Source organism: Arvicanthis niloticus, chromosome 1 (genome assembly GCF_011762505.2).
Source record: "Arvicanthis niloticus isolate mArvNil1 chromosome 1, mArvNil1.pat.X, whole genome shotgun sequence".
Taxonomy (NCBI): domain Eukaryota; kingdom Metazoa; phylum Chordata; class Mammalia; order Rodentia; family Muridae; genus Arvicanthis; species Arvicanthis niloticus.
Genome location: NC_047658.1, coordinates 66,561,801 through 66,589,416, shown reverse-complemented (window position 1 = coordinate 66,589,416; position 27,616 = coordinate 66,561,801). Strand labels below are relative to the sequence as shown.

Below are 27,616 nucleotides of genomic sequence, written 5' to 3'. Positions count from 1 at the left end.
CACACACACACAGACACACACAGAGACACACACACACACAAACAGCCAGCCCCACCAGGGCGCCTCAGCAGGCGGGCGCTCGCCACGCCCACAGCCCCGCGCGGTCCCCGAGGGCAACCGGCGCAGAGGCCAGCTACCCAGGCTTCGGACCCCACAGGCCTGGAGGCCGTGAGGCGAGGAGAGCTTCCGCCAGCCTGGGCGCCCTCAGGATCTTGGTGGTGGTGGTTGTTGTTTTCCCCTCTAACCCTGGAGCTGCAGGCTGGGTCGTGAAGACCTCTGGGCGGTGCTGTTGCTAGGGTGAGGGAAGGCTGGAGGCTGCCCACCCTCCATCGAACATCAAGCTGATTCGCGACCCCTCCTCCCCAGGGTCCTGTAAGAGTCGGAAAGAGATCCAAGGGCTGCTCCAGTTTCCTGTCCATTCCCACAGTTTCAGGTTTCAGTAAGTCCGATTCTGACTGAAATGAGTGTCCTGCTTCATTGTAAGTTAACTCTCACATTTCTAGGCCAGAGAAGAAGCCAACAGACCTACTGTGTGCTGGGAGCTTTTGCATTCATCTTTCACAGCGATTATCTTTACTATTCAACAAATTGGGTAGGCAGTAATTATACCCATTTTACAGATAGCCTGAAGTCCCACAGCTGATACAATGTAGTCCTTTCTAATCCAGGTGTTTTGGAGGAGGGGAAGGGATCTTCTCACCTGTTTTTTTTTTTTTTTTTTTTTTTTTTTTTTTCCCCTCAGAGTAGTGGATTGCTGTGATGTCTGTAGATCAAGGGGCGGGGTGGAGGGACTGAACCTTATTGCTGAGAAACAAAGTCCAGCTGGCGCTCTCCTACATTGCCTCTGGAAAAACCGAGTTCAGTAAAAGGAAATCGTAAGTTTTGCAGAACATAGTGAATTGGAAAACAAGGAGGCATAGAAGAACAAGAAATTGTGATAAAAATTTCCAGTTTCCACTCATTGACTTGCAGTGAGATCTCTCCTATATAAATGTGAATGTAGATACTACCTTGTGTTGAGAGAGTTGAGATAAAGGATCAGGAAGCATACACCTAACACCAGTGCTTCAGGGGGAAGGTGGAGGAAAAGGAAAACCAAAACCAAAACCTTTGGTAAGCGTTCTTTATTGACTCACAAAGCACTTTTCCAAACAGCATTAAAAGGTAGGTTCCCCTCTAGCTTCTCTGGGAAGTTGCTTAGTAACCCACTTTGCGGTTGATGCATGAACTGGAGAGGCAGCATCTTGCAATGCCTCAGCATAAACTTTGTTTCTGGATATTTTGGTCTTTTCTCTGGGTGCAGCAAAGCTAGTTATTTTAGATGGACATCCTTTAGTTCAACAGATGTTGATTGGATTGGGGAAATCTTAAACCATTTCCATTGTAAAAGCTGATTCCTACCCCATGCTTAGCTCTTCCAGGCACACTGAGAGATGATGAGTCCTTTGACCTATTTCACTGACCTTCAAGTAGCCAGAATAGCTCCATGGAACATGAAGCTTTTAGGCTGTATCTGGGGCCATAATCACCCTTGACTTTTTAATTTAGGGATTCTTAGGCTACCGCTAGAATTATAGCCATTTTAAACCTCTGGATCCCAGGACCTTACACCCTTTGTGAGACATAAATATCAAAATACTTAGTCTGCCAAGTCAACCAGGAGGCAGCGACTCCCAGTCAAAATAAAGCAACCCTGATTCCATTCACATTTGAGTCCTTGTGCCAAGTCTCCAGGATTGCAGCCTGAGAAATCTGCAAAGATTGGCTGCCTCTAGGGTTTGTGATGGAAGTCAAGCAGAAATATGCTCTACCCTTTCCTAGAAGATTAGGAAGACTAATCTGAGAATTATGATATTTAAGACACAGGCTGAGAGACTCATCAACTCATCAGTCTAGGTTGGTTTTGTTTAGCAAAGACCAGGTTGTTATTTTTAAGTCCAGGTGAAATTGGCAGTCTAGTGTTTCATGATCAAAGACAGAAAGGGTCTTGAAATATAAGTTACAGAGCATGGGTTTTGGGAAGTCTTCTGAACTTCCAGATCCTTCTCCAAAACATAGGAAGGGGGCTACACTTAGTGCCCTGCTCTCCTGCCCCAACTTTCACTGTTCTTATCAATGGTTGCCCAGATGAGCTAGCTGCACACAGGAAGCATGATTGTTGTTTGGCTCCCTGGCTCTGTCTTCAGAGTCTCAGAAGTGTGTTAGGTCTGGAAACACCCCTTGGACAGAATGTTCCTGTCTAGACCTTTACTATGTCCTCCCCACTCGCTGTTGTGTCCCCCACCCCCACCCCCATCTCCCTGGAAAAAATGGAAAACAAATTATGTGAATGATTTACTTACATGAAGATGGGCGCCATCTGTTGGAAATAGTTGGAGTGACATCGACCCCTAAGCCCTGCAAGGACATGCTTCATTAGATTGTAATTTAGGCAATTTTGATTAAAGACCACTGGTATTTCCTACGGGGAATTAATAGCCAGCCCCAAGAGTTCTTTGGGACATTAATCTCATATTCCCATTAAGTTCCCAGGAAATGAACATTTTAGGGGAGGTTGCCATGCAGAGATTTAAGACATGTACACGTGTGTGTGTGTTGGGGGGGGGGGGGGCAGACACCACCTATGCCTTGTTGCTATCTCCTCCACAAGGCCTGGGCTCTAAAGGGTGCAGTGTGGCTTTGAATGTTATGGGAGGCAGCCTGCATTCGTGCCTGTCTCAAAGCTGAGGGTTTGTGGCCAGCAGCAGGTGCATGGCTGGTGGAAGGATCCCAGGAATGGGTTGAGAGAGCTGGAAAGAGCTGTCCTCAACTGCACACTAGGCTGGAGTGATTAATAACCATTCTCACAAGGCTTGATGTCAGTGATTGGCCTGCTAGTGGGGTTGGATGTTTGTGTCCTAGCCCTTCTGCCTTTTCTCCCGTCAATTTTGATGACAGGTTAATTTCAGAGCAGAGTGCTATATGCGAAAGAGTCACTGTGAGCAGAAGATCCATCTCAGCTGGTGACTTTCAGGACACTCATCTCTGGGGGATGTTGTATGCCTCCAGGTTGCTTTGAACCAATTTTATTACCCTCATCAAATTACCATCTGACTTACCCAAGGCTGAGGATGGTGGACTTGGGGTATGATTAAGACTTAATTTGGTTTCCTCTCTGAGTTGTTAAATAAACTAGGGAGGGCAAATGGGGAAAGGGGATGACATCTGTATTGGAAATAAATAAAATATCCAATAAAAAAGAAAAAAAGAAAGAAAAGCTTAAGCAGTTCAGTTTTCCAGTTTCACCTTTGTCAATAGCCAGAACCAGCCAGGCAATGATGGTGCACAACTTTAATCCTAGCACCCTGGGAGACAGAAGCAGGGTCTCTGTGAGTTCAAAGCCAGCCTGGTCTACACAGTGAATTCTTGGACAGCCAAAGCTACACAGTGAGCTCCTGTCTCAAGACATGGAAAACAAAACAAACAATGGACTACTTGTTCTGTGGTAGTTAGCCTCCTAGGACACGGCTTCAGCAGTGCTGGGAATGACAATGCCACTGGAGTCATTAGCCCAAGATCTAGTCCCTGGCAACCTTAGCAAGCTGCAGTCACTTGTCCTCATATGCCAATAGAGACCATTAATGATGAAAAGGTAAGAAAGGAAATGTATCCAGTGTGGCCATATTGAGAAATAAAAAGCTTCAGTGACTTAACTCCTAACCCTAAGTTCATACCAAGGAGAGCACTGACTTGAGGCTTAGGTTTAAATAGAGGGTAAGAGACATAAGTAACTAAGCAATTCTGGCCCAGATGTGGTCCTGTCAATCACTGATCAATCATTGTCTTAGCTTCAGTTTATCCTGGAAGTTGGCCCCCTAACTGTCAGAACTGTATGGACTCTTCCTAGAAAGCAAGTCTCTTCTTTGGCTAGCACAGGGATGAAGGAAGGTTAGCACATTCTTCCAGCATGAAAACTGGAGAAATTGAGGGTGAGTATGTGTGTTCATTCCATTGTTTTAATGGTCTGATAGCTGAAAGGAGGGAGGAATATTAGTGTTTCTTTAGAATATCTTTTGCTGTGGTGGCCAAAGCAACATCACTGTTACACACAGATCCTGCTGCAAACCCACTTGTCACATTCTCCTAAAAAATACTGAGCTCTATAAACAAGGACCTTTCCTGCTCCAGAGACAAAGCTCAAATGAGACCTTGCATACACATCAAGACCCATTTCCCTAGTACTTACCACAGTTTCTTTACTGCAAATACTTAAATCAGTTATGAGTTCCTTGGGAGCAGGAGTATATCTTAATTTTTGAGGTCAGATTCACAATACATGGTCATTCCATAAAAAGGGATGACAAGTAGGACTGGGAACTACTGGGAACACCCAGAATCCCAGAGTAGTTCTACCACAGCCACTGTCCTAGATGGACAGGCTGAGTAGCAGGGAATCCTGACCCATAAAGAGGCTGGCTGTAGAACTGGACTAATTAACAGCTGTAATTTGTGGCAGGATTTTTTTTCCTGCCCATTGTATTTGTAGTGGAGCTCAGTGATTGGGCAGTAGAAGAGGTAGGTGGAGCTGGGAGTTGGGAGAAAGAGAAAGGGGGAGAAGGAGAAGCAAGATGGAGGCAGACATGCATGTCTCCAGCAGTCTAGGGTAGTTATTCATATCAAAAGGTTAGATATACCAGGCGGTGGTGGTGCATGCCTTTAATCCCAGCACTTGGGAGGCAGAGGCAGGCAGATTTCTGAGTTCGAGGCTAGCCTGGTCTACAGAGTGAGTTTCAGGACAGCCAGGGCTACACAGAGAAACCCTGTCTCAAAAAACCAAAAAAAAAAAAAAAAAAAAAGGTTAGATATTGGGTAACAATTCTAATTGTGTGGGCATCTTGTGTATTAAGTATCTGCTGATACATAAATCCACTGGATAATCTTTAAGCATTAAGAGTCTTCATTCTACTGGGTACTGTGAGCACGGTGGATACTGTCGGGGGTTGAGTCAAGCATTATGAGGGTGGCAGAGTTGGCCTAAGAGCCATGCTTAGAGCCATAGACTCCACAGAGCTTACTGGCGGAGACAGCAGCCACACTAATGTCTTGTGGAGCCAGGGCCAGTGCTCCTGGGCTGGCACCTCAACTACCATTAATATGGGAACATAGAATGGGAACATGGCACTGGCCAGGGAGCTAGCTGGAACCACACCGCCACTTTTTTCAAATACATCCCTCTACAGTAACTCTTGGGGAGTTTCAAAATCCACGGTTCTTCTGATCTTTTGACTTATACCCTCAGGCTCCAGAGCTAAGTCTGTTAACCTTTGGTTTCCAAGTCCAGTTTTCTTCCTCTCAGGGAGTAAGCATTGAATCTGTTTATTCTGACGCCTGGCTTTACTAACAGTTCTTCAGTTCTAGTACTAAACATCTCTACCCACACAGAACTAGGAAAGTAGAGAAATCACATCCCCTGATTCAAAGTGGTTTCACTGAGCATGCGCAGAGATATTCTTTTGGACAAGATGGTTCATGATGCTTGCAATCCAGCACTCAAGAGACAAAGGAAGATCACCATGGGTTGGAAGCCTAAGCTCTGAAGAAATGCTAGGCTTGCCTGGCCAATGGCAAGCCCACCCCCCAAAGGAAACACCACTTCCCCTGCACAAGTTGCATTACATACTATGTGAGTCTTCAGGTTGTGGATCTGCACTGTTTTTGTTGTTGTTGTTTTTAGGGGATCAAAAAGGCCTCAGGTGATCACCTGACCTCATTTTGTATTTTTTTCTAGGTCCCTAAGATGACTGGCCCAAAGCTTGTGAGGAGATGTTGAACGCTTTAAAAACTGGCTCTCTGGGAAAAAGGAGGTTGCTTTAGAGTATTTGCCAGTAAGTACTTATCCATCCTCCGCCCACGGCCCATTTCGGGCTATCAATTAATGTCCTTGAATACAGAATCACGAGATGCACACAAACATACCATATTATTTACAGCATAAAGATAAAGACATAAAACACAGACACATTATGTAAACACATGGTTTCAAGTCTCTGATCAACTTTTTATTTAATTTTTAGATAGGACCACACTAAGTAGCTGTATTAGCTGTTTGCATCATGGTGACACAATACCTGACAGACACAACTTCAGAGAAGAAAATTTTAATTTGGTTACTGGTTTCAAGTCATTGTAGTGGAGAATACACAGATGAGAGCAGCTGGTGGCAGTGAGAGTATGTGGCAGAAACTCTTCCCAGATTCAGAACCAGGAAGAGAACTTGGAGCTGGAATGGGGTGGGGATTCAGGGCAGGTATAGTCTTCAGAATCCTGGCTCTAGTGTCCTACTTTTGTCAGTTAGGTCCCACCTCTTAAAGGTTCCACAGACTTCCAAAACAATACCTGGAAATAAACATTCAGAACTGGAACCTGTAAGAGACAGTTCTAATCCAAACCATAACAGTAGCCCAGGTGGGTCTGGTCTGTTCAACTTTAAAAAAAATATTTATTTTCTTATTTTATATACAGGAGCCTACAGAAGCCAGAAGATTGTATCAGAGCCCTGGGACTGAATTACAGGCACCTGTGAGCCACCACATGGGTGCTGGCTGGCAATGCTCTTCGAGAATAGTAAGCACTCTCAATTGCTAAACCCTCTCTCTCCAGGCCCGTGCTCAACTGCTTAAGTACTGATGGATTGTTTTTCAGAGTAGCCACACCTACCTGCAATGTCTGAGCAGGGTTATGATCTACCCACATCTCCCATTTGAAGTTTCCATTTTTGTTACAATTAAACATTATTTAACAACCCACTTATAAGGTACATTCCAACTGAACAATCCGTTTTCACCAGCTAGCTAGCTCTAGCACAACCAACGAGGCACACAGCCTCATGACCTCTGTCCCCTTTTCTCTAGTCAGTTCTTATGTTGATTTTCCTTCTTACACTTTTTTCCCATTACAGAAAATTGTACAAAAGGTCCTGGGTCCCTTTCTTTGTTAATGGAGGTGATTTTCGACTGCTGCTGGGTAGTCACAGTTTTCAGCTCCTGCCAAGCAGTGGAAGGAGAACAGGTTGTTCCCCACCCCACCCCCACCCTTTACATTAGTATTGTAGAACAAAGATAAACCCCAAACATCTTCCTGACACCAGATGTATCTATCTTCTGGATGAGGCCTCAGGCAGTTGCTGCAATAGGGCAAACAGCTGTGGTCTGTTTCAACATAATTTGATGTAATCAGGGTTAATTTTGATGATGTAATAACTCTGAAGACTGTTCTTTTTTTTTTTTTTTTAAACTGGATTATTGTTGGCTCAACAATCATGTGGCATTACATTTAGAGGCTGAAACAAAAGCCAGAATTAAAACAGCTTCCGGCTTAGCCCCTTTCTAAATGACAGCTCCACTGGGATTAGGAGTTATTAACCATATTAAACACAATTAAGTAAAAAAGGAAAGCAGTTGAAGTCAAATGACATGCAAGCATATCCAGGGTCCAGTGTCTCTCAAAAGAGTTGGAAATTCATTTACTGTTTTCTTTTCCTAGAGTGGTTAGAAATATGTTGGCAGCAATTGTATTTAATATTTTCATGAAGTTCTAGGGAAAAAAAAAACTTCAAAGATTCTCCTCTGAAATGTCTCTGACCCAATTAATGAACTTAGCAATAAACAATTATGAGGTCTTGGGGACCCAGACAAGAGCTTAGTGAATGCTAAGTGTAAGTGCTCTACAACTGAGCCACATCCCTAGTCCTGCCCCCCTTCCCCCCCCCCCCCCAGACAGAGTCTTGGTATACAGGCTGTATTCAAAAGTGTGGCTAATCCTTCTAGCTCAGGTTCTGAATATTGGGATTACAAGAATGTACTACCCTTCAGGCCTGAAAAACAATAGGTATAAAAGGCAACACAGTTTCTTTCAGTGTGTATCTAGTTATCTATCACTTGATCTTCAAGAACACTTAGAAAAGCAAGCCTTTCTTTCAAATACAAAATATTATGTTCATATCCAAATAACATGTTACTTAGGTTATTTATGTGAATGATATTTGACTCTCAGGAAGGACTTGCTGAGAAACTACCATCTCAAGTGCACAATACCAAGGTGAACAAAGACTGTTTTTTTTTAGGAAGCTTAGCAAAGAGGTGGGCAGGTCTCTCCACAGCAGTGTCTGAGCAGGATTTTAGTAGGTGTGTTTAGATGAAATAAATTATTTACCACCTCTATAGGGACTAAAGAAATATAGGCTTGTATTTCAATTTGCTTTCAGGTCATCTAGGGGATGTAAATTTGTTGAATTAGAGAATATAAGTTACAACTTTAAATTAAAGACAAGAAACTTGTCTAGAATTAGAGAAAGCTTAAAGAAAATCATTAACTGAAAAATCTCAGCAATTTCAGCCTAATCCATCTGAGCCTGCTTTTGAATATTTTTTCAGCTCAATATATTCATTGAATAATATTAACTGAATATCACTTCAATGGCACATTGTTAGACCCTGGGGTTATAATGGTGAGCAGTCAGATCCATTCTTGAGAAGTCACCTGCTAAGTAATTCAAGAAGCAATGCCAGGAGATATGCCAAAGAAATCACCTTTCTAAACACAGATCTGAGAGACAATTAGTTGAATGTCCAGATTTTTGTGTATGTTTTGAGATAGTATCTCATTATGAAACTCAGGTTAGCCTCAAACTTACATATTCTCTTGCCTTAGCTTCCTGAGTGCTGGGATTTCCGGCATGTACCACCAGATTTCATCCATTTTTTTTTTTTTTTTTAAACATTTCTTTAAAGAAGAGAGCCTCACACAATTCAGCCTATACTTGAACTCATTATGTGGCTGAAGATGAGCTGAATCTCATTCTTCTGTATGTGCCTCCTAAATGCTGCGACTACAGGCATGTGCTATACCTGGTTTACATAGCGTTTGAGCTCAAACTCAAGACTTTCAAGTATACTTGACAAGCACTCCTCCAACAGAGCAGCACCCCCAAACCCCAAGACCAGTTCTGATTTGCTTTTGAGTCTATGGATGTTTTTGTTATCATTATCCACAAAAAGTCCACTCTGATTTTTTTGTTTTAAATACCAACTCATACACGTTAGTATCTAGAAAAATGAAAGAAGTTGTTTTCAATTGAGAGGCTCAGGGGTGCTGGCGTGGAAAAAGGAAGGGGAAGCACCTGGATACTGATATACTTGCTAGCATATGAGAAACCAGAGTGGGAGAAAAACACAAAGAGAGGAGGAAATGTGGGAGAGTGTTGGAGAAGCGATGTGGAGTGAGAGCTATGGCAGGCTGTGGTGCATGGGTTTCCACCAGGTATCATACTTCATGTAGAGGCATAAAAACTAGCTTAAAAGAACAAACCAAACCAGCATGGTTGCATATACCGCTAATTCTAGCACTTGGGAAGCTGAGGAAAGCTGCCCCATATTTGCCTATATGTCCTGGCTAACATGGTGAGAACAAGTCTCAAGTAACAGCAACAACAAAGAATACCTAGGCCAAGCCTACTATCATGTTCACCGAGTAGGACATTTGTATTATTGATTACATATCCTTTATCATACACAAAAGAATCAAAACATGTCTGAACTTTTCTCAGTGCAGAAACTTACATAGCTAGATGTAAACTCTTACGTGACATGACTGTTTAAGAAAACGTCAATTACAGGCTGTTCTAATCCAGATATACTCAATATATAAACCATAACCTCTGGCAAAGACTGTGTGACTGGGGCATGTAAGTTGTCTCTATCCAGAGAGTGCATTACTGGGTGTGGCATAGTGAGTGGTCAATAAAAGTTTATTGACTTGAACTGAATACTTAAAAAGCCTTTAAAGGAAAAGCCAGAACTGAATACTTTAAAAGCCTTTAAAGGAAAAGTCACACAATGCCACTGCTCTGTAATAACTTATTCTCTCTTTTATGTATACAGGATTTACTCACAAATTAAAACTTAACTGTTCAAAAATTTTGGCATACTTTCTCATATCCTTATTAGCTGTAAACACTTCATTTGACATATGTTAATTTAAGTTTTTACTGTTAATTTTAAAGGAGTTTCCTGTAAGAGACCTTAGATTGGGCAGTACTTTCGACTTATAAAATCCTGTCATATAACCTCACAGCTTCTCCCAACACTAAAGGAGCTTTATTCTCATTTGCAGGTGGCTTGCAACTTCAGAGATTAAATAACTTGCTGAGTATAACACAGCCAGGAAAGAGAATGTCAGACTTAACCACAGTCTTCGACAGCTGGTATCATTTCCTTGTCACCAAATACTCAGAAAAAGTTCTGGCAGGAAATTTAACTCACTCATCAGTTTCCCAGTGAAAAATCCTGTAATGGAGAATAGGGCAGATGGGAATTACAAAGAGATCACTGGCCAGACATATACTAACTTATGGAAACCAGGTCTTGCCTTTTGAGGTACTGCAAAGAAAATGTTATGTATTAGAGCTAATCTTCAATGGAAGAATGTAGTGTGCTTCAACTCTTTCTCATGCTGTGGTAAATGAACTACACCTGTTTCTGTAATCCAAAAGTGAAGGAGGCTGGAATTACTTCAGAGTTCTCTCAAAAGTGCAGCTAAGAGTATAATAGTCTTTACAGGAGGTATAGCAACACCACAGGATGTAAGGTAGACAGTGAGGCATAGGTGACTTCATAGTTCTCCTACTCAGTGTCATCACAGGACACACACTTGGGGAGCTGCTGTGTGAACAGGAGAGGGAAGCTTTCAGCTGGGCAAAAGCCACATTTGAAGGATACAATTCTGAGGAGTGACTTGGAGGGGGGTACTGCCCCAGGAAAAGATGAGTTATCCAGCTGAGTTATGTATTAGAGAAGAGAAGGCCTGGGAGCAGCCAAAAGTATTACCACATTTCTAACTTGGTAACAAGCTACACACTGGCTTAGTTACTATTGGGCAGGGGTTTCTAATAGTCACTCTAAGGAGAGAAAAGTTCTGTCTTAGGTTGTGAGTTTAGGCTAGTGGAGTAGGCGGGAGGGTGTCAGGTTAGCATGTGTGAGGTCCTTGGTTCAACTGCCAGTACTGCAATCAACAAATCAAACAAAACAGGAAGCAACTCATCAACCTCCTTTCTATTGGAGTAGAATTAAGGCAGTGAGTTGCTATTTACTATTTACAAGGGCAGATGGCAAATTACCCAGAATGGGGAAATAGAGAGGTAGTTTACATGTGATAGCTGGGAAGTGGGGTATGGTATCCAGTAAGAGGTGTTTTGTATTTTACTAGGATCCTAACAAAAATGAAGAAAACCAGCATTTCTTGTTGAGCCAGCATATGAAGAAGGCTGTGTCAGCCATAACAGCAAATAGCCCAGGTTCTGCCAGATATACATAGAGCTGCTAAACTAAACCTATACCAAAGAAGTGAAACAAAATGCCAAACCTTTCACCAGACAGGTCTGCTAAGGCTTTATTATCAGAGGAATAGTTTTCAAGTAACACATATCCTTTATTTGGGAGAGTATCAGCAGTTCTCATCCAAGTTCTTCCATTTTTCTATGTACATTCTAAAATAGTCCAAAGACCAGAAATATGATTACAAACTCATTTAAGACGCTGAGGGTGGCTGAAGATGGCCCTTGGCTGCTGAGTGCTTGTCCTGCATTAAAGGAAGCCTGATTTGACTCCCAGGACCATAGAAACCTAGTGTGGTGGTGCAAACCCGTACTCCCATCACTCCGGAAGCAGAGGTAGGAGGATTAGGTTCAAGGTCATCTTCAGCTACATTTAGGGTACCAAGCCAGCCTGGGCCACATAAGACCCAATCAGGAAGGAAGGAAACAAAGGTAAGGCAGAGCATGCCTGTAGTCCCAACACTTGGGAAGGTGAAGAGGGTGAAGGAAAAGGACCATAGGTTTGAAGGCAGCCTAGGCTACACAATGTGACCCTATATCCATCATACATCCATTCTGATGTTAACCAAGGCATAGTAAGCTTAAGTGAATTGCCTGACCTAGTGTCCTTTGCCCCATTTTCTGTTTCTTTTTACTAGAATGTATTGAAGCACAATCACTATGTTTTTCTTCCCTTCCAATTTTAATACCCTTCTCCCTCTGTAGAACAAAGAACTTGGAGGCAAAAGGTGTATTTTACAACATGCTGGGGTTTACGATCCAACATTCTTTGGTTACTACGAAGTTCTGGCTTTAGTTTCTTTCGAGGTGGATGGCAGTGAACTTTATTTGTAGTTGTTCTCTCTCTTTTTCTCTTAGTTAAGCTATCTTTTACTTAACCAAGTGAATTTCAAGACCACTGCTATAAAAGGGAGCAAGGGCTACAATATACTGGTGGTTTGAATATGCTTGGCCCAGGGAGTGACACTAGTAGGAGGTGTGGCCTTGTAGGAAGTGTAACACTGTGGGAGTGGGCATTGAGACCCTCCTCCTCACTGCCTGGCAGACAGTAGTCTTTTAGTTTCCTTTGGATAAAGATGTAAATTCAGCTCCTCTAGCATCAGGCCTGCCTGGATGCTGCCATTCTCCCACCTTGATAATGAACTGAACCTGTGAACCTGTAAGCCAGCCTCAAATAAATGTTGTCCCAATGAATTAAGAAAATAATACACATGGAAACATTTTAGAAACTGTAAAATTATGTCCTAATGATAATCATAAGACTAACAACAACTACATAAATTTAAGGTTTTCAGAAAAAGTTATTGGAGACTGTCTGCCTTAATGTCAGTTTAGGAAGCACCTGGCAGCTTTTTTTTTTTTTTTTTTTTTTTTTTAAATAAAAAAAACAAAGGCCACCAGAAAACACCCATGTGCTAATAAATAGTGTAAATTCACACCAAATAGAACTCTGAATAAGATCTCTGGATCCATAACTGATAAGAGAATCCAGGGTTCCTGGCTACCACGGAATCCTGAGGTTCCATGAGGCAGTGTTGACCATAACCTGGTAAAATGTTACTTATGGATGCTCTACTGATTTACTTTAACACAGGGTGATCAAGGATGACATTTGCTCATTTCGTAGTGCTTTTCCTAACTTTTAATTTGCCATAATAACTGGGAAGAAGTCACAATTGGATATTAATCTTACCTATTTCTTTCTTAATTATACATAGCTTAGATTGTAGACTGAATACAAACATTGATCAGAAGCCAAAATACCCCACACATGTACCAATTCAATCAGCCTATCAACTGTTTTTATGTTCTTACTTCATCCACTTACTAAGACAAATATATGAAGAAAGAGCAATGTAATCCAAACGGACAGGTAAGTCATTCCAGTCCACCGAATGGTTCCTCGATGCCTGTTCAGTCATGCTTGGATGCCTAGACTGAGTTTATACAGAAGGTGAATGTAAACCATGGGGATTGGAAAGGGAAGCACCTGACAGATCGTGTTGGAGAAGGGCACAGGCCATACAGATCCTTGCTGATCTGTGACAGCTCAGTGGTCTCTGTGATGGGTCAGACTGTGCTGAGTATAGGTGCAGAGAGCATAATCATACCACTATATTCTCCTAGATCAAAGAAACATGACAACTGCCACCAGCAAAGAGGACAGTTAAACAGAAATGTCAATAGAAACCATATATTTTTAGAACATACTTTTAGATTATACTCTTGAAGTGCTGGGGTTATATCATTTGGAAATGATACTGGAAGATGTTGGGGAGATAGATTTTCACTTATTTCTTATTGGAAATCAGTTTTGTCAAGAAAAACCTAACTCAACCCAACCTTCCAGTGTATAAAACATTATAACAATATTATGGGGCTAGAGATGACTTGGCAGTTAAAGAGTATTTGCTGCCCAATACAAGGACCAGGAATCTTTCTCTCTTGAGGGCATGCAGACACACACACACACACACACACACACACACACACGCATGCACACGTGCACGCACACACACATCCCTGTAACTACAGCTCTGAGAATTTAACACTTTTGGCTTCCATTCTATTCATGTGTATGCACACATGCAGAGAGAATATTATATAATCCCATACTATTAAATTATACCCCCTCCCCCCAATTGCCAGTGTAGTGCAAGGTGCGGGCTAATGTGTATAAATACCAGTGCTCAGGAGGCGAGGGCAGGGATCGGTTCATTCAGGCCAGCCTTGGTAACATGATGAGACCTGGACTTAGTTACTTTTCTGTTGCTATGGAGAGATGCCATGACCAGGGCAACTTGTAAAAGCATTAAATTGGGGGCTTGCTTACAGTTTTAGAGGGTGAGTCCATGTCTTTCATGGTTGGAGTATGGCAGCAGGTAGGCAAGCATGGCACTGGAGCAGTACCTCAGAACTTACATCTTATCTTCAAGTTGGAGACAGAATGAGATAGCTTGGAGTGAACTTTGAACCACTAAGTCCATCCTCAGTGACATACCTCCTCTAAAAAGGCTTCACTTCCTGGCCCTTCCCAAAATGGTTCCAACTGTCAACAAAGCATTCAAATATGAGCCTATGGGAGCCATTCTCACCCAAACAAAAACCACAGATCCTTTTAGACACATACTCAGGTTAATTGAGGCACAGTGAGCTTTTAAATTGCTGGGCTTCATGACATTTTCACACATTTATACAATATACACAGATCACATTCACCCCACCCCCTCTTTTCTGTTCTTTCCCATTGGTTCCCTTTCTCTTGAACAGGGGCCCTTCTATGTCGTATCTTATATTTTTGATTGTGAGCGTAGCCTTTAATGGCTGAGCCATCTCTCCAGCCCTATGTTGTATCTTAAAAACCAAACCAAACAACAACAAAAACTGAACTTTAGCAGGCAATGTAGAGCATGCCTTCTATCCCAGAGCTGTGGAGGTTGAGGTTCAAGGCCAGCCTGGTCTACAAATTGAATTCTAGGCCAGCCAGGGTCATACAGTAAGAACCTGTTTCAAAACAAACAAGTAAGAAAAAAAAAATCTAGAGTCTATATGGGAGAAAATATGATATTAGGCCTATTTTGCTTAACATGATCTCTAGTCCTATCCATTTTCCTGCAAATGACATAATTCCATTTAAGGTGGATGGAATATTCCCTAAGCACATATGCCATATTTTCTTTGTGTATGAACACCTGGGCTGGATCTTACCCTGGCTACCATGACCAGTGTAACAGTGAGCATGGGTGTGGCATCTTTCTGCTGTGCTGCTTCTGATTCCTTTTGGTGTATATCCAGCACGATCATATGGTGCTTTTATTTTTAGTTGCCTTAAAAAAAAAAAAAAAAAAAGAAACCCAAAATTGATTTCCATAGTGGCTGAAGTAACTTACATTCCTTTTAACAGTGTATAAGAATTCTTTTCTCTACATGCTTACCAGCATTTATTTCTTGATCACACCTATTTTGACAGGGGTGAAACAGATTCTTAATGCAGTCCTGATTTTTATTTCCTTTGTAGTCAAGGGTGTTGATAAGGGTTTGTGTGTCTGTTTATTGGTCATTTGTATTTCTTTTTTAAAAACTGTGCTTCTTTTGAGAATTGTCTGTTTAAAAAAATTGCCCAGTGATTGACTGGACTATTTGTTCTATTGTTAAATCATGTTTTTATTCTCTATATGCAGACATATACAGTTATTTACATGTTTGCTGCTGGCACTTTAAGTTGTTTCCTGGTATATTACCTACAAGCCACATTTGATTGGTATTTTCGTCCTTCTTCACAAATATGTATGTCATCATCTGACACCAATATTTGTTTTTTGTCCAACTATTGGTAAAACACAAGTACTGGGCCAAAGCTGGACATCCTCAGGCATATTACAAGTATTTGGCTTTAATCAGACACTCATTGTGTGAGCAACTGTTGAGACAAGAAAGAATTAAGAAGTTTCGGGAAGACTGAAGGTCTTGGCAAAGGCATGAAACAATTACATTGATGTTCTAAGATCTTTCAACCACATAGCACACATTGAACATGCTTAAATCTACTGTTCAACTTTCAGTTTCCCTTACAAGCTCAGTGTGTACTAGGGATTGTGAGTGATCTAAAGACTAACAACTCTTAGTGACAATGTCCAGAACAGATTGAAAAATAGGTGGTGTGGTGATTTGAACAGGAATGGCCTCCATAGACTCACATATGTGAATGCTTAGTTCACAGGGTGTGGCACTATTAAGAGGTGTGGCCTTGCTGGAGGAAGTGTGTCATTGTGGAGGTGGGGCTTTGAGGTATTAAATGCTCAAGCTGTGTCTAGTGTGAAGCAAAACCTCTAGCCTGCTCCTGGCTTTCTTTGGATCAAGATGTAGAATTCTTAACTTGTCCAGCACTATGTCTTCTTACATGATGTATGCTTTCAACCATGATGATAATGGACTAAACCTTTGAAACTGCAACCCTGACCTAATTAAATATTTGCCTTTATAAGAGTTGCCTTGGTCATGGTGTCTCTTCACAGCAGTGGAAATCCTAACTAAGACTGAAGGGTACTCAGAGTTTATTTCCTTCAAAGTAAATTCTGCTGATGAAATAGCTACAAACCACACAGGTGATTTTGCTTGCCCAAGTAAGACTTCTCAGATAAACTGGTGCCGAGACTGGAACATGAAACCTCTTACTCAGTTCTCTTTCCAACACGGCCCTTGTGATGTCCTGCCATCCTGTAAGATTAGGTGTAATTCCTAGTAGGTTTGGAACTGCTAGTGCCACAAGCTCCCTGGACTGTGAGTGTGGGTGGGCTTACTTCATAAAATTACCACCACTGTGTCAATATCAGCCTATGTTGCAAATGTTTTAAAGTGTCTTCTACAGGCTGGTGACTTGGCACAGCAGGTAAAAAGGCTTGGCTGTCAATCAACCTAAGTTCTATCACTGTGACCTACATGGTGGAAGGAGAGAACAGAGTCTGGAAAGTGTTCTCTGATGCTGACACCTGCATGTGATGTGTACACACTGTTCCCCATAAATAAATAAATAAATAAATAAATAAATGTAATAACTTAAAAATAAATGTTTTTTTTTTTTTGTCATTAGCCACCCAGGTTTAAAGCTAAATATCACTCTTTTCCAAAGGTACCTTTTCTAGGAAGCTTACTGTTTTTCACACAGCTTTCTCATATTACATTGGAAATAACACATCTATTTCATCATGTGTCTTTTCTAATAGGTTATATCCATAAAGTGTCACTTCTGTTTTGCAAATAACTGCTTAGCACCACTGCCACACAAAAGAAGCTCAAACAGTATTCTTTGAATACACAAATGGACGTCTTCTCATCATGGCTGCAGCGAGTCCTATGAAAGTCCTATTACCCTCTTACCGTTTCCTAAACTTAGTACGTAAGGAAAAGTAGATTGGAGCTGGGACTTTAGCTTAGCAATCATGCTGATTATAAAGATTCAGCAATGGAATGAACATCTTTTCAAGAAAAAACAAAAAACCCCAACAACAAAGTAAGACCAAAAATAAAAAAAACACCAACACCTCAAAACATGCAGCACAGAGGTATTCTCTGCAGAAGTTCGCTCTTCAGATGTTAATTTTGAATTAGGTTAAGAAACACAAAATGGTTAAAAACTAACCAAAGGGAGGGCCAGGCACAGTTGTGCAAAACTGAGGTCAAGGCCAGTTTGGTCTACTTAGAAAGTTCCAGGACAGTCAGAGCTACATAGAAATACCCTGTCACCTCCAACCCCACAAAGAGATTTAACCTAAGAGGGCTGGAGAGATGGCTGAGCAGTTAAGGGGACTGGCTGCTCTTGCAGAGGAGTCAGGTTCTATTCCCAGCATCTACACAGCAGCTCAAAACCATCTCTAACTACAAATTCCAGGGGATCAGATGCCCCCATTTGGCTTCTGAGGTGGTACCGAGCATGCAACTGGTGTACATACATACATGTAGAAAATAACCAGACACATAAAATTAAATTAAAAAATAATTAACCTGCAATAGTATCAAATGAAACTTTGAAAATTATTTTATGTATGCATGTCTTTTTATCATTATTTGATACATATAAACTCTATTGAATTCACAACCAACAATAGTTCCAGATAAATGAAGCCCAGTGAAGACGAAAACAAGTCAGGGGACTTTAAAGTATGACACCCCTACTCCTACCCATGTCATGGATCAAACCCAGAGCCCCAAACATGCTAGGCAAATGCTCTAACTCTGAGCTACATTTCTAGTTCAAGCATGGTTTTAAATACACATGCAAATCCAAGTGTGTCCAAGTACTGTACCAACTCTGAAGAAATGATGTTTCAGTTTATACAAAGAAAGTGATTCAGTCCAAGGTGTTGGCAGTGTCAGATTTTGAGCACCCAAAGTGGCACTGGTCACATTCTATCAGGCCACACCATATTCTAAAATTACCCATCACATTAGGTTTGGCTACATTTCCAACCTTACCTTCGATTTAGAAGATATGTTTCTTCTAAATTTCACTGGGAAAGGATCACGAGGAATTTAAAAATAACTTTCTTCATAGGTATCAAATTAAATATTTTAATGACTATTAGAATATTTATAAACATCTAATATAAATGAACTAGAACAATGATTGACAAACTTAAATGGTTAATGTTAGCTCTTTAACTTTTAAAGCTACAGAGCAAGAGTAATTAAATGTGATTTTTTTTAATCACTCAATGATGAATGTTTCAATTCAGAATAGCCACTTCATTAATCGATTTAGACTCTGAAAAGGAAAATTTTCTTCTAGAAAGTTGAGTAAAGCACTGAGAATAAGATTGGAGTTGCGTAAGTTTAAATGCCAAGAGAGACAAGGGGCAGCATCAATTTTTTTTGGCCACTAGTTGTTTAAAAACAAAAAACCAAAAAACAAAACAAAACAAACAAACAAACAAAAAACAAAGGGAAATAAGCTACCAATGAGAATCTAAGCAAGGTGACACATGCCCATCAGGTCAGAGTCCCCGAGGAACTCTGAGACCCTACACTTCCACATTTTCCTTTCTTCTTTCTTGAGATGTTATCCAAGCTCAAGTTTCTTTCCGGTACCAGCTTCTCCAGGAGCTGGACAACATGCCCAGCTACTACATTTTTTCCTAATCGAGGTAACGAATTTGAAAGTCCACTTGAGAAAGTTATTCTCTTTGGGGGAGTTTAGCTGTCCATGAAAAGCCTTTGACTTCTTAAGATAATCATGTCCATTTGTATTTTTCATAGCACAAGAATTGTGCACTGAAATCTACATTTCCAGAATGCAAACACCCAGTCTTCTCTATATATACTCATGTGCAGAGTCTTGGGGATAGAGTACTTTTCATTAAACAATCTTTCAGCTACAAAAGACATGAATGAGTAAATCTTGGAAAAGGGATAACATCTTTGATATTATCAACTCCTAGGATGCATTGTAAATAGCGTTCAAATCCCATCCCGAAGCCTCCATGTGGCACAGATCCAAACTTGCGAAGGTCTAGGTACCTGTTTTTAAAGACAGAGTCATTACTTGTAAATGAAGTCAAATGCATTGACAGGAGTATCGGATTTTATAAGTACTTTGCAGTTGTTTGGTTTTTGTCTCTGTGGCAGAGCAGATCTATCTTTTCATTCCACAGAGATCATAAAAATGGAGGACATAGCTATGCAGGACACACAGCAGCAGACTGCTATGCAGTTGTGGGCTCTGGTCACTTGACATTTATTCTTTTCAAGTTGCCTAACTGTTGTTATTCACACACAGAAAACTCACCTCATGACACTACAGAGATATTATACTAGACTTCTTAAAAATATTCATTTTCTTTTTTTATATGCAAATGACAGCATTTCTGCCTCACTCAAATCCTATCATTCAACACACAGAGGAGAATGAAGAATTTGTTGTTGATGTTGCTTGTGTATCTATGTACCTGTGCTTGTGTGGGGACATGGGGAGGCCAGAAATGGATGTCAGGTATCTTCCTCAATCATTCTCTATGCTTTGAGACAGAGTCTAAATTTGGAGCTCACCAATTCTGCTAGACTGGCTCACCAGCCAAGGCCTGGGGTCTGCCAGTGTCTGTTACCCTCCCTGCTACAGTGCTGGGGTTACAGACATAAGCTACTGCCTTTGGCTTCTTACAAGGGTGCTAGGGCCTGAACTTAGATCCTCATGCTTGTATGACAAGCATTTTACCAACTAAGCCATCTCTCTATCCCTGAGAATGAAGAGTTAGTAAAAGATTTTGCTTTTTAAAAAGATTTCATTTTATGTGGACAGGTGTTTTGCCTACATGCGTGTTTGCACATCATGTGCATGCAATGCCTGCAGACTGGAAGAGGGCATTAACTCCTTTGGAACTGAAGTTAAAGAGTGTTGTCCTGTGGGTGCTGAGAATCAAAGCCATGTCCTCTGGAAGAGCTACAATATCTCTTAAACACCAAGCCATTTCTCCAGCCCCAAGATTTTGCTCTTTGTGAGACAATACAGTTCTATCAGGAGCAGGCATTTGTCTCAGGCAATCTTTTTTCTGCAGGAAATGTTCTAGAGTAGTTGTTCATTACACAAAACTCAGTTGTTTTAAAGTAGAAAAGTATATCATTGAGTGAAGGAAACTTCCAGTTCTCTGCTTCAGGGTATCCTGAACATGCTATCCTTTTTCTGAAATGGGAGGTTACCTCCAGTGCTTACCATGCATGTTCTGCTACCACTTAAGTCTTCATGGTTTAAAAATGGTACCTCTATGACTGAAACTCAGATTCCTACAAACTAGCATGGATTAAAGTTATCTGGGGAGTAAAGGTAAAGGACAGCCCTACAAATGGGTAAAGAACAACTTTTAACAGTCTTATCTCTCCTACCAAAGTGACCTAGGAATCAAAGTAAAGTTGTCAGGTTTGGTGGCAGGTCCCTTTACCCACTGAGCCATCTCACTGTTCCTAGCTTGAAAATCCTTGAGTTATATACGTGAATTAAATAAAGTTCATAATTTCTCAAATAATTTGTAAATCAGCTACATAGTAAGACTTAAAAGCACCACAATGAGTAGCCATTTGGCTCTTTGGTTCTAGTATTAATAAATTCATACTTTAAGGTAAAGATTCTAACATAAAAAACAAGTAACAGTTAGATGAGCTGTACCCAAGTAAGACCAGTATGACAGGGATTATTAGAACAGTTCTGATTATTGAGAACTAGAGGGAATAAATGGGGTAAATACAGTCTTGTTAAGTGGTCTCGATGGCTGAATGCCCTGCAGGTTGACAAGGCATGGGACAAGTATACTTTGACTCACTGACAATCTGAGGTGAAGGGACCACAAACCAGTTGTCAAAACCTGCAGAAACCACATTGGCTGCAGAGGTTCAGCAATGGCTTTCATGTCTCTAAATTTCTCATGTACTAATGTCAAAACTGACATGAATGTCATAAACTGAGTTGGCAGGAGGATCCAGCTTACTAAGTCTTGCCTGACTTTGTTTTGATATAGAAAACAAAAATCTACTTTTAATTCTAAAAGTGGATTTTTTTTTTTGAACAGGTGTCACTGTGTAATTCCAGTTGGTCTGAAACTCATTATGTAGACTAGGCTGGCCTCCAACTTACAAAGATCCTCTGCCTTAGACTTCTGAGTGCTAGATCACAGCTTATTATCATGTCATGCTTCAGATCTGAATTTTTTGACAATTAAATTGATTTTGGGGCAAGCAGATATAGATGCCAAAAATATATATGGAACTGGTTACTAATTTTTTTGCATATGATAAGAAGAAATAGGAAGTGAGTGCACTCCCCAGACACCTGGTTTCTCAAAGTACAGAGAAACTTTCATAGAGATTGTGGATTCAAAATTTTCTCAAGTTCCTTTTACCTTTAACATACTATGACTACCACATAAGAGGAAGTGAAGTCAAGTCAGAATTATTTATAGTTAAAGATCCTAAGTGTGAAGCCCTTAGTTAGAAAAATAGCATAGGACCGAGAAGGATGACTTAGTTGGTATGATCACATGTAGTTAAGCCTGTTGTCCTGAGTTCTGTTCTAGGACCTCTGAGGCAGACAGAGAGACCTGACTCCAAAGGGCTGTCCTCTGACCTCCACACATGAGTTGTGGCATGTGAATCTTCTCCCTCCCCCAAAAAACAGTTAAAATATTTTCAAAAAAGAAAAAATAGTATAGATATGATTAATAAATATCATACTTATTTAACCAATATATAATAAGATTTGTTGTCATTTAAATAAGTTTTAAAATACTATGACTATTAGCTGATAGAATCTGAGGGGTACAAACAGTATAACTGGCTCAACAGACTTACCTACTAACTAGCAAAACTTAGAAGGTAAGGGGATATAAACTCAAGTTTACTGAACTGCTTCTACTCTGTGTGAATACAATGTCTGTACTTTTTCATTTCTACAATAACTTTAAAGCAGATATTATCAGTTCATTTTATAATCATGAAAAGCAAAAAATATTAAAAGAGAGTGAGATAATTAAAGATATTGCTGGCAACTACCAGGCAATCAAAAACCCTTAGCTGAACTTTGAAACTCTGAAACCTAGCTCCTTCCTTACCAAAAGGCAAGAGTATAGTCTGTCCTTTCCTTTCCCTAAGAACAAAATGGTTAATGATACTGCTGATATTTTAAGATCCTAAAACAGCACTATGTAGACATGTAAGTAATTTGTCTGCATTTGACGAGTCTTGAAAAAAAAAAAAAAAACAAAGACAAAAACAAAAACAAAAACAAAAAACCCAAACAAGAACAACTTTGTGGAAGTTGCGAGTGACCGTGACAGGTTCTGCAGCTCTTGGATATCTAAGGTGCCACTTAATTAAAGCTCCCAGTGGTACCCATAGGGAACTAAAGCATAATGAATGACAGCACAGGCTTCTGCCTGGCCTGGGTAGTGAGTAAGACCCTGTTGCAATAAATGAACAAAAGCACAGGGAAGATTTTGGTTTACAAGTTCTTGGCTCCATCCTAACTACAATACTAAGTTCATATGCCCAGGCCTCATGTTTGGGGGAGAGGTGATAAATAGATGACAACAGCATCCACCTCTCTTGTGAAGGGTTGTGATGATTACATGAAGTAACAAAAACTGGTGAGCTTTATTCTAAGATATATATACATAAGAAGCAGTAACTAAATGGTAACCATTAGTTTTAGTAAAACCACTAGTTTTACTGTTTTTCAGAGACAGTTTTCTGAGCCTCCTGTTCAGTTCTTAGCGTTTGCTTACAGGGGCATGGAAATACACGTAAGAATCCTTTCCACATGACTCAGAATAGGGCCACATCCTTACCACTGGTAAGCTTTTGTAAGTCCTGATCTGTAAACAGAAAATAAAGAAAAATTGTGTCAATAGCAATGAAACATTAATCAACCACCAAACATTTATTCTGGGGTACATATGCAGGGCCCTTTGTAAGGAAATAGACACAGTGAAGCCTGTGTCCTCCAATCAATGCGACAGAACTGAGGAGGTTTAGTTTTCAAAGGGAAGACTTTTATTAATAAGGTAATCAATACGGTAAACAATGAGGTTTTATGAAACAAGAGGTGTAGATAACAAATGCTGTAGAATGAAGACAGGACTTGAAGGGACTGATCTAACGTGAGCTTCCTGACCGGGAAGGAAGTCAAGCAGTCAGTCCTAGTCAGGGTGCCTGGAGGCACACACAGACAGCAAACACCTGGACACAATTTTATTCCATCACACTTAAAGAATGTGCAAGTCTGAGGTGGCTTTCATAATAATTCTACAATTTAGCTCTCATCTAGAGAAATGGGAGTAACATTTTAAGCTCTTAGGTGGTCTTTAAACTTAACTTCCACCCTTTAAAAAGGTATTTAGGACTGTATCTGAAATGGCAAGGACCACTGACATTCTAACTTTCTGAAATACAGAAAACATGAACCCCTGCCACAGACAGATCCATGAGACAGAGGAACACATCTACTTCACTGAGAAGGAAAGCACTGGATATTATCAGATATTAGGTAAGCATTTAATGCTATGAAGGGAAGGTTTCCTGGAGGAAGGAAGCAACTGAAGAAAATGGACAGATGAATCTTTCAACAGATGAGGCCACATGCGATTTTTACTATGCTTAAAGTTTTTTTAAGAGAAAGTTAAAATTCTTTTATCTAGAGATTCTGACCTTCACTTTAATTCCACAACTTCCCTTTCTCTAGGACTAACAGTGAGAGGCAACAAGGAGGTGGTTTGTCTAATGAATAAAGGGAATCTTCCACAATACCCTTTACTTCCCTCTCTTGGAGCCTTATCCAGTAGAACAGGCAAGAAGGCCGGCTTTGCGACACCAAGTTACTCAAGACATTTACAGCCTGGGATCCTGGGAAAGCATCAACTTTCAAGGCATGGCTCCGTTAGGAAAAGTTGGCCTTTAAAATGGCCAATTTTAACAGGATATTTTCAAAATGGTTTTTCCCCCAAATGTGACAAAACCAAGTACTATTGGAGAGAAGGATTAACACAGTCATGAGAAAAGAATGTTTTGATGCCTGGTACAGCAAAAAATCAGAAAACAGGTTTATAACTGCAGCCAGTTTTAGAAGTCATCATGGTTTTCTGGCAGATCGTGAATACAGAGGAGTGAAGTCAATTAGAAATGATTCCTAACTTTCTATCTCCAAAATGTTTTTTTATGTATCTATTTTCTACATCTCAAAAAGTAAATTAAAACAAAGACATTCAAATAGCTAAATCAGGACTGTGCAGAGTAGAGTATACTGCTAAATGCTAGCTTAGCATTTTTCTCTTTCCTCTTTGCATAGTTCAGTCTGTCTTTATGACCCAGTGGGATCATGACATTCATAAAACACAGTTCATAAAAAGGACACAAGTAAGAGAAAAATGAGGGAGAAGCTTTGAAGGGCTTGGGAATATTGCTTTTATTTTTTTTAAAGACAGGGTCTTAAATTTTATATAATTGTGTCTGACCTGGAACACACTATGGAGACCAGGATGACCTTAAAACTTAAGAATGATCCTCCTGCTTCTGTTCTGAGTACTGGACCCATAGGCATGCTTTTCTTCCCCGCCCTCCCCTCTTTTTGAGAGGGTCTCACTCTGTAGTTCAGGCTGGCTTGCAATCTGTGAAGTTCTTTCTCTAGTGTCAGCCTCTCCCTGAGATTACAAGCATGTACCTGCCGACAGTTCTAGTCTTCAAGAACAAGATACAGATGTCGAACAACCTTTGCTGACCACCTGGAGCCCCAGCACCAGGCCAGTCAGGTGTGAGAAGGCCAAGTGCTTTGTCTGTGGTATTATGCAGGGACTGCCTTTGAGGACCCCACCTCTGCTACTTAAGTGTGTGTCTTTTAGGTCTGACCAATACCTTGCTAGTCGCTGCTCTAGGACGTGGTACCGTTCCTCCCTGAGGCTACCTCCAAAGAGCTCCCCAACTCCAGGAACCAGAAGATCTACAGCAGCAACCTAAAGAAGAAAACAACTATGAACAACAGTGTTCTTCCTGGTGATTCCAATGACACTCAGCTTTTCAAGCAACTTGAATAGTTTTTGAAACAATTTTAAAATTAGCTGTTCAACAATTAAAATCTCTCCCACTTTTTCTGTCCATGTTCTCTGTTTCAATATCAAATTAGTATCAGTAAGTTATGGGCAGAGTTCTCCCTTACATTATGTGTGAGATTATCAAAAATTCAAGGAAAGTCTTGCAAGTAATACCCACCCCACCATCAAGAACAAGGAAAAACAACAGAGAAGAGAAAGACTTAAGTGAGTTCTGACAAATAGCATTTGGATGGGATTAAAGGCCCCATGTGAAGAAGGCAGTACAGATTTGTGTACAATAAGATTTATGAGGAATTAAAATAAAAAAAAATTTAGATTTATCTTGTGTGTATGAGTACTTTACTGACATGTACATATATGTACTATGTGTGCCTGGTGCATCCAGTGGTTTTAAGAGGATATAGGATCCCCAGGATTACAGTTGTGAGCCACCATGTGGATACTGGGAACTGAACCCTTGTCTTCTGTAAGAGCAACAAGTGCTTTTAGTCTGAGCCATCTCTCCAGCCCCCATTCTTTTCAAAAAAGAATCTGTATAACCTGGCTTGCCCAGAACTAGTTATGCAGATTAGACTGACGTCAAAATTTGGCTTTGAACTTAGTGATCATTTTGTCTTTGCCTCCCAAATGCTGTGCTAGCAGGTATAAACCACTAAGCCTGGCTCTAAAATAAGTATTGTTTCAGGACAAAAGATTCACAGGAAGGTTTATCTATACTCCAGATCAGGAATGGGCAAAGGGCCAGGATGAGGTGGCCTGCTGGTACTTCTTTGGCTACATCAGTCTGGTAACCACATGTTTATATGTATGAGTTTCTTCTCCTTGAATATTATTGAAGGGAACTACTAAATTAATATAAAAAGTATGCAACAGCTGAAGAACATGCCACACATAGACTTGATGTGATAAAGCTCATAAAATAACATCTGATATACAATATAGCACTTGTTTGAGGGGAAATAATTCTGAAGTTGCAGTGTTTACAAAGAAAGACAACATGAACTAGAAACAAGTGCACACTGGGTTTTCAATAAATGCTCATCTGAGTACTGCATATACAATGTAAAGAGACAATTATATAATTATATATTTATAGTTTTGAGACAGGGTCATACTGTGTAGCTCTGGCTTGCCTGGAATTTGCTATATAGACCAAGCTAGCTTGGAACTCGCAGACATCTACCTGTTCTAGTTCCCAAATGCTGCTCCAAATGCATGCACCACAATGCCTGGCCAATTATCTATTTTTAATATTTTTGAGTTTTGTAAATTTTCCATAATACTAAACAAAATAAAAAGGTACCACCTTAAGCAAAATAGCTTAATAATTTCTTTTGAGATCATGGGTTCAATTACTACCATAAGCTCAATATAAGAATAGAACCACTGTCTATATTCAAGTGCAAAACCCTAATATTCAATAAATAACAAGTATAAAATGGTCAAAATATGTTTTCTTTTCCATACAGCATTCCCTGCTTGGTTTTGATGCAAATATAACTAAAACAAATGGAAAGCATACTTCTGGCATCTTAGAACTTTTCACACAACGAAATGATAGTAATTCTGGAATTAGTTTTTTGTTTTATTGTTCTGTTTTTTAAAGAAGCGCAGAGGACTGATGCTCATCTTGACTGCACACCTCGATACACGAGTTCACTGGAGAGTTTGCTGTGTGACCAAAGTACTCCTCAGGCATCTGGGTGGTTTTTATTTATCTGGAACATAACAAGTGCAGTAGTCACCTTTAGCCTTTTACTCTGATTTATGTGTGCCCCCAGCCCCCGCACAGGGGCCAAAGGGCATAGGATCCTCTGGAGCTACAGGCAGTGAGTCACCTAATGTGGTTGCTAGGAACTGAAGTTGGGCTCGGTCAGAGCAGCAAGCACTCTTGGTCACTGAGCATCTCATTAGCTCTTTGAATCTCCTTTAAAATGTACGTCATGGTATTATACTCATGCATACTTAAAAACATCTAATTACAAGGATAACTAACTGGCTATCTTCAACTACTTCTGCATTAACTATTATAAAATTGGGGTTATATTAGAATACGCTAGAAGTAGGCTAAAATCATAAAACTCCATGGTTTTTCAAGTCTCAGCATTAACAATATCTTTGGCTAGATAATTTTTAGTTTTAAGGGCCTGAAGTATGTATTGTAGAA

At 40.4% G+C, this 27,616-nt stretch overlaps 1 protein-coding gene and 1 long non-coding RNA gene across 8 annotated transcripts in view; one reads left to right on the top strand and one right to left on the bottom strand.

Annotated features, from left to right (window-relative positions):
- The first annotated feature begins 79 nt into the window (after positions 1-79).
- On the top strand, positions 80-25,374 carry LOC143443059 (uncharacterized). 3 transcript variants are annotated; one of them, XR_013111772.1, is made up of 5 exons: positions 80-439; positions 5,768-5,864; positions 6,502-6,603; positions 23,799-23,891; positions 25,240-25,374. It is a non-coding gene; the product is annotated as an uncharacterized LOC143443059 (long non-coding RNA). The 3 variants fall into 3 exon arrangements; XR_013111766.1 differs by lacking the exon at positions 80-439 and adding an exon at positions 2,620-5,662; XR_013111771.1 differs by lacking the exons at positions 80-439; positions 25,240-25,374 and adding exons at positions 2,620-5,662; positions 24,087-25,233.
- Nars2 (asparaginyl-tRNA synthetase 2, mitochondrial) overlaps positions 18,423-27,616 on the bottom strand; it is a 108,162-nt gene continuing 98,968 nt past the window's right edge. For 3 of the 5 annotated variants that reach the window (XM_034494207.2, XM_034494218.2, XM_076938162.1), the window contains 3 exons: positions 25,253-25,350; positions 23,194-23,220; positions 18,423-19,381 (listed from right to left, as the gene is read on the bottom strand). In XM_034494207.2, the coding sequence (XP_034350098.1) occupies positions 19,237-19,381; positions 23,194-23,220; positions 25,253-25,350 (270 nt within the window). In that variant the 3' untranslated portion in view covers positions 18,423-19,236. Of the gene's footprint in view, positions 19,382-23,130; positions 23,221-25,252; positions 25,351-27,616 lie in introns of all 5 variants that reach the window. The other 2 variants (XR_013111761.1, XR_013111762.1) reach the window with 1 other exon arrangement.